At 42.6% G+C, this 11,281-nt stretch overlaps 1 protein-coding gene across 1 annotated transcript; it reads left to right on the top strand.

Moving 5' to 3' along the window:
* Positions 1-9,183: 9,183 nt before the first annotated feature.
* Positions 9,184-10,479, top strand: LOC129720180 (trichohyalin-like). Its single transcript, XM_055671618.1, has one exon. The coding sequence runs from the start codon at positions 9,184-9,186 to the stop codon at positions 10,477-10,479; it is 1,296 nt and encodes a 431-aa protein (XP_055527593.1).
* Positions 10,480-11,281: the final 802 nt, after the last annotated feature.

The raw sequence follows: 11,281 nt of genomic DNA, 5'->3' as shown, positions 1-11,281 counted from the left end.
TAGTTGCCGGCTATCGATAGAATCGTTGAGCTTTCCGCGTTATCGATAGTTATTGATATTTTCCTCGCATTGGCATTTATACTCCACAATGATGCCAGAACTGAAAAAATATATTGGCCTAGACTTTGTCTAAAGAGAATTCGATGATTGTTTGCTTTCACATGAAATCCTCTTTAAAATTGTTAGAAAATTGAGGGATACTCATTTTCGCTCACTCTACCTTATACGGACAACGACAAGATTTCGCCTAAGTGCGAATTATGTGTGCGAATAAACTTTTAAATATTGTTCCTGTCCACAGCAAGAGCAACATTTTGTTGTTTTTCTTCATCAGGTTCTAGTTGTCAAACTATCGATAATTATCGATAGTTATCGATGGCATTAGGGAATTTATCGATAATTATCGATAGCCTTTTTAGTCGATATTTCCCATCCCTAATGTGCATTCGGTTTATTCGCGTTGAAAGAGATTTCGAAGGCTGTTCGCACCCCAAGTATGATGACAGTTCTACGAGGTATGCTATTCACGTCGATGCATTAGTATTAGTGATCGTTATGAACTTTTCCCAATTTTGTATGAAATTTGAAATGATTTTGCATTTTAAACTAAACTTATAAAACATACTTTCCTGAAAAGTTATAGAAATGATGTTGAAACATGTTTTATTTGTGGGGAATACATAAACATGCTGCGGTTTAGGTAAAATATGCTATTTTTCATCAATTTGCCGGTAACCTTTTTGCACTTTTCGTTTTTTTATTGTAGTCTAATAGCGCTTCTAAATAGAGTCGCTTATGTTTTATACAGTAAAAAAAGTCATGAGCTATGACAATGACTAAGATTATGCTCCAACTATTAGAAATATAGCATTTTTTTTATATTTTATTTCGACTTATTGTCGCAATTTTTCACGCTAAACCCAAATAAATATCCATTTCTAGTGTGTTTCAACTGGAGATTCACTCTCCAATTAAAAAAAATCAAATATAAAACAACATAAAACGAGAAATTTCCGAAAATGTTCCGAATTCCATACAAAAAAAACGAAAATTTTCATAACGAGATTTGTTTGTGTGCGTGGATAGATAAAAATGTGGCATACCTTGTAGAACTGTCATTATACTTGGGTTCGCACCTGCGTGAACTCTCGTATGTAATTGTCAAAATGTGCGTGATGACAAAAGCAAAAATATTTCCTTCTTTTTTTTCGCACGCAGAAACCAAACAAATATCAGCAACACCGTCAACGCCAATTTTGCAGAAAAAACCAGAGATGCCAGATGTTTTTAGAAAATGTCTACAACTCCCTAGTAACATTATTGGTTTTATCAAAATTTTATAGCGCTCAATACAGCCAAAACAGCGCTTCAAAACTTTGATAAAACCAGTTTTGTTACTTGGGCTGCAACGAAAAACCGGAAAAATCTGCTCGAAATCTGAAAAAAATCTATCCGATATCCGAAAAAATTTTGCTCGCGCAGGCAAAAGTCTGCAAAAATCTGCACACATTTTGAGAAAATCCGCGTTAATATTATGAGATTCTGACAAAAATCTGTAGAAACTATGGAAAATCTGCAAATATCTGCAAATCAATAAAATCTTCACACTGGCTTTTTTTTTCTGCGTTTTACAGACAAATCTGCACATCTGGTTTCCCTGGCCAGATGTTTTTAAAAAAATTTTTCGGATCACGGATAGATTTTTTTCAGATTTCGAACACATTTTTCCGGTTTTTCGAGCAGTTGCAGACATTTTTCAAAAACATCTGGTATCTCTGCCTACATCTGTTCATTTTCTGTTATTTTGCTTGATCATGTGACAAACATAACATCTACGTGAAAATGAGCGGGGGCCTAGTGTGGTTGGTAACGTCTCCGCCAACCACGCTCGACGCCTGGGTTCGAATCCCACCGCCGACATAGGTGTCGGTGGTTGTGAGGTGGCGTGATCCACTCACAACCAACACTACTGGTCTAGATTCAATCCTAGCCGACACCGAGAGATTTTCTGAGGCGAAAAATCTCTGGGATCACGCCTTCCATCGCATGAGGAAGTAAAGCCGTTGGCGCCGGTCCGTTAATAAACGGGTCGTGAGTTAGGGACCTGGGTGTGGAGTCGCCTCCCTGGGCGTCGGTAATTGGCCACAATAGTGGCGGAAATAGACCGACGGAAAATAAGCGAGAATAAAAAAAAAATCTACGTGAAAATCACATGTCAGAGTTCTCCAGGCGCGTTTGTTTTAGTGCGATGTATACACGAACACTACGACACGGCCCGCTTCACACTGTATATTGAAATTTGTGAGAGTGTGAATCAAACTCGGTAGTTTATTTTCTCTTTAAGATGACAGTTCTCACAGGTGACAAAAAATTCTTACAGCTAACAAAGAAAAATCGAATACATCGCACTAATACAAACGCGCCTGGAGAACTCTATAGAGTTCTCCATTTGATCCTGTATTGGTGTGATGCATTAGTGTTAGTGAGATAGTTTTCTTTGTTAGCTGTAAGATTTTTTTGTTAGCTGTAAGAATCTCGTACAAAAAATAAATAAACAGAAATGAATTCTACGCACACTATCTTAGATTGCAATGGTGCTAATGTTCGTGAGATGCTTGGAGAACTCTATAGACCTCTCCAATCGTGCATGTATTGGTGCACTTTACACCATGGAAGTCGGATTGAAAATGAGGCCAACAGTGTGCTGTCAAAATGCCTGCATCGATTGTGGAATTTTCATTTTCTTTCACTGACTTGGAACGTAATTAATTCCTACGCGGATTGTGTGATTTGTTTACGGATAGTATCCTACAAAATGATTAGCAACTCAAAAAAGACTATATTTTTTAATTTGCTTAACCCCGGTAGAGTTAAGCAAGAGTTATTTGTGAGGCAAACAATCCGAGTTTAATGTGCGTGACTGAGCTGTCAGAAAGCTCTATGGTTTATCGTATACACGCTCGTAATAATAACTCTAAAATGAGTAACATTTGACGCATTTTCATGAAAAATGGAACAACTCTGAAACTAAGTAACTCCACAAATACTCAAAACTGAGTAACACTAGGCGTCTTTGAAAATGAGTCCTTATTACTCAAAATTTGCGTACGACATTACTCATTTTTTTGATACAGCTCAGTTTCATTATTGGATATAATCCGGTATGACCAATGTGGCGTGCACAAATAAAAAGAAATGTTACAAACTGAAGATCATCAGAATCAGATTCTATGTTTATAATATAGAGTCGCGCAAAGTTGAAACCAAAGGAACCAAATCAGTGTCAAAGGAGGGTGCCAATCGAGCAATGTAAATAAACAAAGTGATAATTTTAGTAGTGGATGAAAAGTGTTGTAATTAAGCGTGATAAAGAATATTTGTTTTTCCGAAGTTTTAACTACACATTTTAATACAAACCTTGTAGCCGTAGCATTTATTAGTAACTTCGAAATCAACATAACTGCTGGCGCCAAGATGTAGGCTAGCTATTTCGGTACACTTGTCGCAATCCCATCGCATAATTTCTCTCTAAGTGTCAGCCGCTCACAATCCCGTTCAGACTCACTTAGCGCGATAGTCTCTAAAGAAACCTCGAAGAAAGGTTGGAAAGGGACAGATAGAGCCAATTAAGATTCCAAAATGAAACAGCCAAAAGCATCGTAGATTTCCGAAGTAACCCGAAGAAGTTGGCGGGACATTTCGTATTTCCTGTAAGTCGTACGGAATCACCTTCCCTTATCTGAGGACTTACATTGCTCGTTCATTTCGTCCTAGTCCGCCAAGCATTTCGGAAGTGTCGCGCGTGTGTCTGTTGTCCGCGTTTTTCCTTTAAGTTTCTAATAGTAAGTCATATAATGTGAACATAGTAGAGTTGTATTAAATTTCTTTATTTTAAAATTAGATAGAGTCGAATAACGTGTGCAAATAGTTTCGCCAATTCAATAAAGTGTGCGAGAAAATTCAGATAGGTAAATGTGCTCATTTCATAATGTCAATGACCCGCTCACGTGCTAATGACCCTTTGTACAATAGCCAGCCGGCTACTCACAATTTATTCGACAGCCAAGACGAACGAGAGGAAAGGGGCAGCGAAAGGCGCACCGCGCACTGGTTTTTTCCCCGTCGGACGAAATTCCCGACAGCGCTACATCGTCGGAAGACACGCGGTGTTCCCAAAAACCCGCATCATCGTGTAACATCCTGTAGACCGGAGCCCTCTGGTGAGCTAGTGTCCGTTTCAGGTCGAGATATCTCCCTGTAAGCGGCACTAAGGAAGCGAGTTTATCCCCGCCGCAGTTCATCCCCCGTCGGCGTTTGCCGACCGATCGCACGCCCGTTGCCACATGTGATCGTCATCACCAGCAGCCAGCCGTAGCCAGCAAAGCAACTAACATCATCATCAGCAGCCAGCCGTAGCAGTATCCAGCGAAGCAACCAATAGCAGCAACAACAGCGACCGTCGCAGCAGTCTCGGTGAGTCGTATCGTTCTTTCTATCAAAGAGGCCTCCGTAAAGGACGCCCTATAGATGCTGTATTAATTTTCCTGACTTAAGTCGGCCGCGACCGGCATGCTACCGCCGTGTCCCAAAATATAAGGTGAGCAGATTTGACGTGCACGCAATATAATAGAACCACTTTTATGAACGCCACCTTACCGAATTAAACACCCGGGTGCAAGCATTTGCTTAAACCGGTGACGTCACTGCAGGTTCATTATAAAGCAGCTGATTGAAATATAAAGCACATGGGTATACAAGCACAGTAGGGAGAACAGCGCTCAACAGTCGTCCCGGTCCTGCGTGTGGAAGTGGGGAATGGGGCTTCCAAGAACTCATCAATGGCAAGTACAAATCTTTTTACGGTAATCATTTTCATCAGCACTGCGCTTCCAGCCCGCTAGAACTTGACCCTCGGCCACCAGTCTCCAACACACGGCGTTCTACGGTCGACTCGCTGACAACTCCGGGACGCAACGACTCTAGCATTGTGGAATCCTCCGAACCCCCCACCGCAGTCGTGCCACTGCCGCCAGCGCTCAACAGTCGTCCCGGTCCTGCGTGTGGTAGCGGGGAACGGGGCTTCCAAAATGTTAGTCACGGCAAGTACACTTCCGTTTCTTCCGCATGCACTACTGATCCGCACTACGCTTCCAGATCACAGAGTACCACCGTAAAAAATTATCTGACTGTGTACTACCAGAACGTGCGGGGCCTACGTACCAAAACAAACGAGCTGAGACTGTTGCTTTCCAGTTGTGACTACGATGTCCTAGTCCTCACTGAAACCTGGCTACGACCTGACATCATTGATTCGGAGTTGTCATCCGACTACTCCTTATTTAGATGTGACCGCAGTGAGCGTACCAGTGAACTATCGCGGGGTGGTGGTGTGCTTATTGCAATCAAAAATAACATCACAAGCACTTTGATCTCACTGCCGAACAGTAGCCATCTTGAGCAGGTTGCTGTTAGGGTCCACCTTCCAAGTCGCTCACTTTACATCTGCTGTATATACTTACGGCCAAATTCCAGTGCTGATGTGTACGCTGCTCACTCTGCAGCAATCGGGGCAATGTCTGATCAGGTCGACAATACTGACGTTATAATGGTGCTAGGGGACTACAACCTCCCACACCTAAGATGGCAATGTGACGCGGATCTGAACGGTTATTTGCCCAGTAATGCATCGTCTGAACAAGAGATAGTACTTACTGAAACACTACTCGCCTGTGGTTTAGTTCAATTGAACAATCTCACAAATGTGAATGGGCGCTGGCTGGACTTGCTCTTCAGTAACATGCCGATGAAGTCGAAGTAGACGAGCCCCCACACCCGCTGCTACCAGTTGATTGTCATCATAGACCATTCGTTGTATTGCTCGATGCTCGTTGCGATGTGTTAAATGCTGCGAATCGACCAGCCGAAGTGGAGCTAAATTTCAGGCGGTGCGATTTTGATGTGCTGAATAATGCTCTTGCCTCTATCGACTGGCAACAGCATCTGGTTAACGAATCCGTCGATTTGGTTATGTCTACTTTCTATGATAAACTGTTTGAGGTAATCAACACACATGTTCCGCTTGTACGTCGTGCGCCCCACGCATCAACTCGCAGGTCTTGGTGGACTCCCGAACTTCGCCACTCAAGGAACATGCTTCGTAAAATGAGAAAAAGCTTCTTCAAATCGAAAACCCAAGAAAACCGTAGGGTGCTTCGGAATATGGAAGCTACGTATAAGAATCTTCTTGCTGATACTCACAGGGCGTATTTGCAAAATGTACAACAAAACCTAAGGCAAAATCCAGCCTCTTTCTGGAAATATGTAAAGTCACTTAAGGCTGGCCCTAGAATACCGTCCAGTTTACAACATGCGAGTAAAGCCTCAAATACGGCTGATGAAGCTGTTGAATTATTTTCCGACTTCTTCCAAAGTGTCTATAGTACATCGTCCCCTGCGATACGTCCCGAATGCTTCCAGAGTGTAAATTCGTATGACATAAGTCTACCAGAAATAAGGTTTTCGATTGGAGAGGTTCGAAAAGCACTGGAAAATGTCGACACCACAAAAGGCGCTGGGGCGGACGGGCTTCCCCCTCTACTTCTCAAAAATTGCGCAGCATCACTGGCTCATCCTGTTTCATGCCTCTTCAACTTATCGCTCTCTTCGAAGGTCTTCCCAACGGTCTGGAAAACCGCACGCATTGTACCGATTCTCAAAACTGGCAATATTCACCACGTCAACAATTATCGTGGCATATCAATACTATGCTCACTTGCGAAGATATTCGAGTCGCTAGTTCATGTCGTGCTATATAGAGTAGCACGACCGCTTATATCAGAATACCAACACGGGTTTGTGCAACAAAGGTCCACAACCTCCAACCTGATGTGTTATACAAACGCACTATTTCCTGAAATTGAGAACAGAAAACAAGTCGATGCTGTCTATGTCGATTTCTCTAAGGCTTTTGATATTGTACCACACGATTATGCCATCGAAAAACTTAAACGTATGGGGTTTCCAGAGCACATCACCGAATGGCTACACTCATACCTCACTACCCGTAGAGCCTCAGTCTGCGTGAACTCCGTGTGTTCCAAAGAGTTCGTCCTCACGTCTGGTGTCCCACAGGGAAGCGTACTGGGTCCGCTTATATTTGTCTTGTTTGTAAACGACATATGCACTAGACTGAAGTCCCAGAAGCAGATGTTTGCTGATGACCTCAAATTCTATAGAGTAGTATCGGCACCTCTGGACTGTCTGGCTTTGCAAGACGACATCAACGAACTTTCGCTATGGTGTTCACAAAATGGCATGAAAATGAACGCAGCGAAGTGCAAAATTGTCTCATTCACAAGACGCTCTGACTCTGTAAACCATACATATTACATCGATGGTAACGTCCTGGAGCGGGTCACTTCTGTTCGCGATCTAGGAGTCACAATAGACTCTAAACTCCGATTTCATGTTCATGTCTCAATCATTGCAGCCAAAGCGTTTGCAGTGCTCGGACTCATTCGAAGGCAGTCGCGCCATTTCACTGATGTATACACTCTAAAAACCCTCTTCTGTGCATTGGTTCGGAGCATCCTTGAGTATGCAGTTCAAGTCTGGGCACCATACCAACTAGCGCACGCCGTGAAATTAGAGCGGATACAAAAGCAGTTCATTCGGTATGCTTTACGCCAACTACCGTGGAATGATCCGGTGAATTTACCTGACTACACCGCGCGTTGCATGCTTCTTAATTTAGAAACTCTCGCAGCCCGTCGAATCAAGCTGCAGAGAACGTTTATTTTCGACATAATAGAAAATGTTATTGACTGTCCAGAACTGTTAAGACACATCAATTTTAATGTACCCCCGCGAGCCCTCCGAAGTTATCCCACGATTAATTTACCTTTCCGAAGAACTAGTTACGGACGTGATAGTGCATATAATGCATGTCTGAAAGCATATAACGATGTCAGTGACCTCCATGAACTGGGTATGACGAAAACGGCTTTTAAAAATAGAATTAGAAATTAGAATAAGCTATGATTAGTCTGTACGATTTTTATTCGAAGACGAGAAACAATAAACAAATAAACAAAAAGCACACGAACAATAGAAGATAGGCCTAGAGTTAAGAATACATATACCAATACAACACACATTAAAGCATGCTAGTAATATAAAATACAAACCTGTCCTTTTTGTCTCCAATAAATGGTTTGATTAGTTAAACAAATGATGTAATATGTTTACTGGAAGGATTTAGTACGTTCTAATATGTTCACGTCATTCGTATTCGTGTAGTTCGGTTCGTTGTGTCTTCCGCGTGGCGGAATTTGAATGCCGAGCAAAGCTCATTGTTCGAGATGTTTGCGCCGTCTAGCGGCAAATAGCGACTTTGCCTGTGATGATAACATCAAGGTATGGGTGATTCCTTACCGCAAGCTTTCTTCGCGTTTACGTAGGTGTTGAAGATTTCTGCTGGCTGATAAAAGGGTTTTCTACCCGCTTTTGGAGCATTAAATGTATAAGCCTATCTGGTCCGATCCTGATTCCTTTTCTTTATGGCAACTTTGACTGACCCTTAGGGGAGTCTCACCGGGCAAACATAGCGTGGCGTGCAGTCTCCTAACGGAGTGGCGCTTAAGCTGCACGCTGATTAGGGATCGACCAGGGCCGGCTACATATTGGCGCCCAACGTAAAATTTCAATGCGGTATAAGGCAGATTATGTTGAAGTTATATTGAGGTTCTGATGAACTTATATAATGTTATATTGAAGCTAATGCACGTTTGTAATTTGGAATATTACATTTCAGCAATTCAAGGTATATAGTTGAAGCCAATGCTACATTTGGAAATTTAAAACTAATTTCAGATAACTACTGGGTATTTTTTCAATAATATAGGTAGAATAAAATAAAAGTAAGGTTGTTAGTTGTTATTGTCGTTATTTATTTCGTATTTTCGTATTGATGTGTATATTTATTTTTGGATAAAGGTGGTAAAGAGAAAGGTTCAAGTTAATTCCGTTGATACAGACGGCAAATTCGAATACTGAAGTTATTGTAGAGTACTGTTGCTGACGTGTGAAACGCTGCAAATCGGAAAATAATCCTACCTAGGAATTAGTTTTATTTATTATCATTTACATTTATTATTATCATTTAGTTAAATATATAAATTTAAAATGGCATCTAAATTTCCGCGTGCAGACCACTTAACCAATGAGGAAGTGGAATACGAGTTGATTATTCGTGGTAGAGCTGATGAAGTAAACGCGGATGCGGATGCGAAAAACCGGTTATTGCGTAAACTATTTTCGGACGACTTGAGGGAAAATCGGGAGTATCAATCACGGTTCACCATTGATCAAGAATACGATCGGGTGTCTAGCATTGTCAATGATTTGAGAGGAAAGTTAGAGAGGGGTAAAGATACGGACCGGTGTATCTCGCGCCTCAAGCACTATGCACTGAGGGTAGCGCGGAGTTTGGCGGACGATCGCGACTCTGAAAAAATGCGTAGGGAACTTGGGAGTGAAATACGGGAAGTGTTGAACAAATATAGTGTTAGAAAAGATGAGGACCGCTCAGGGAAAGTTGACGACAACCACAAGAAAGTAGAGGAGCAGAAAAATGACGAAGAAAAAGCGCAAAACGGAGCATCTGCTCAAGACCAAGCAGAATCTCAAGGCCAACAGGAAAGACCGACCGGGACAATTCCCAAGAATTCGCCGCAGAACCAAAAGGAAAAGACTACGAATTTTGAACTGCAACTTTTGAGGCATAGGCTAAAAATGTTAGAACAACAGCTAGTTGAAGCAAGGTCTTCAGCGCGAGCGACAGAAAATAACAATGATAGACGTCGGGGTCGTCAGCGAAGTTGTACCTCTACGGAATCTGAAGATTCAGACAATGATAGTTCCTGGGTCGAAGGGGAAAATAGATTGGGGCACCATTCCAGAAGAACCGGAGAAAGGCAGTCACATCAGAGAAAAGGTACAGAAAGACAGTTTGAGCGCGAGGAGAACCGACCGTCAAACCGACGCAGCATGGACCGACGAAGTGATAACCAAGATCGCCAAAATGGCTATCAAAGGGACAGACAAGGACAGAGAACAACCCTTGGGAACGATCGGGAAGATCGGGATGAGTCAGATGAGTGCGGAATACATAACGAGCGGCTGAGTGGTAACCGAAATAATAGGAGAAATGAGCAAAACCACAGAGCCAGAAGAACGGATAACGATTCCGATTACAGTAGAACAGGGCAACATAGACAACGAGAGATCGAGGATCGAGAAATCCAGAATGCGGATAGAAGAATGGAAAAGTGGCATCTAACGTTCAATGGAGACTCGCGCCATAGATCGTTGGAAGATTTTCTCCAAAAAATTCAACACTTGGCAAGAATGGATCGGATTCGTGAGGACACGCTGTTACAAAGGGTACACACGATACTGCGTGGAGAAGCCTATGACTAGTATTTGTGTTACGCAGACGAATTCATTGACTGGCAAGACTTCGAGCAGCGGATCCGTTACATGTACGGCAATCCAAATAAGGACCAGGGAAACCGTCAAAGAATTTACGAACGGAAGCAGAATCGCAACGAAACCTTCCTATCGTTTAAAATGGAAATTGAGCGGTTAAATAAATCGCTAACAACTCCGTTGGATAGTCAGAGGATTTTTGAGGTGATATGGGATAACATGCGTCCCCACTACCGCTCGAAGCTGGCGTGTAGAACAGTGAGAGACCTTCGGAAACTGGAGTACTACACATACCGAATAGATGCAAACGACCCATCACTGCGACAATCAAGGGAAGGACCAATCCGTCACACTAATGTCCACAATATCGAAGCCGAAAAGGAATCTGACGATTCATATTCCGAGACAGAAGAGCTGAACGCGTTAGACAAACGGTTCAACAGAAACCGGCAAAGTATGCCACCAGGGCAACCCAAACCACGAAGTCAACAACCGATTACGGAGACACCTCCGAACGAGGATCGACAAGGTCCAATGTGTTGGAATTGTCAGAAGCGTGGACACATTTGGCGAAATTGCAGAGAGGAGAAACGGATGTTTTGTTACCTTTGCGGTACTCCGAACAAAACAACATGGACATGTGAGAACCATCAGAGAGGAAACCGACGTACAACTGAAAATCTGTCGGGAAACTACCACGGGAATGCAATCTAGGGAACAGGAGCATTCCGTCGGCGGGAAAAGTTCCCAATTCTAGTCCGTATGAGGACCCGTTTAAGCAGGTGTGTGAGGT

Source organism: Wyeomyia smithii, chromosome 2 (assembly GCF_029784165.1).
Source record: "Wyeomyia smithii strain HCP4-BCI-WySm-NY-G18 chromosome 2, ASM2978416v1, whole genome shotgun sequence".
Classification (NCBI taxonomy): Eukaryota; Metazoa; Arthropoda; class Insecta; order Diptera; family Culicidae; genus Wyeomyia; species Wyeomyia smithii.
This window is presented reverse-complemented; position numbering and strand designations above follow the sequence as displayed.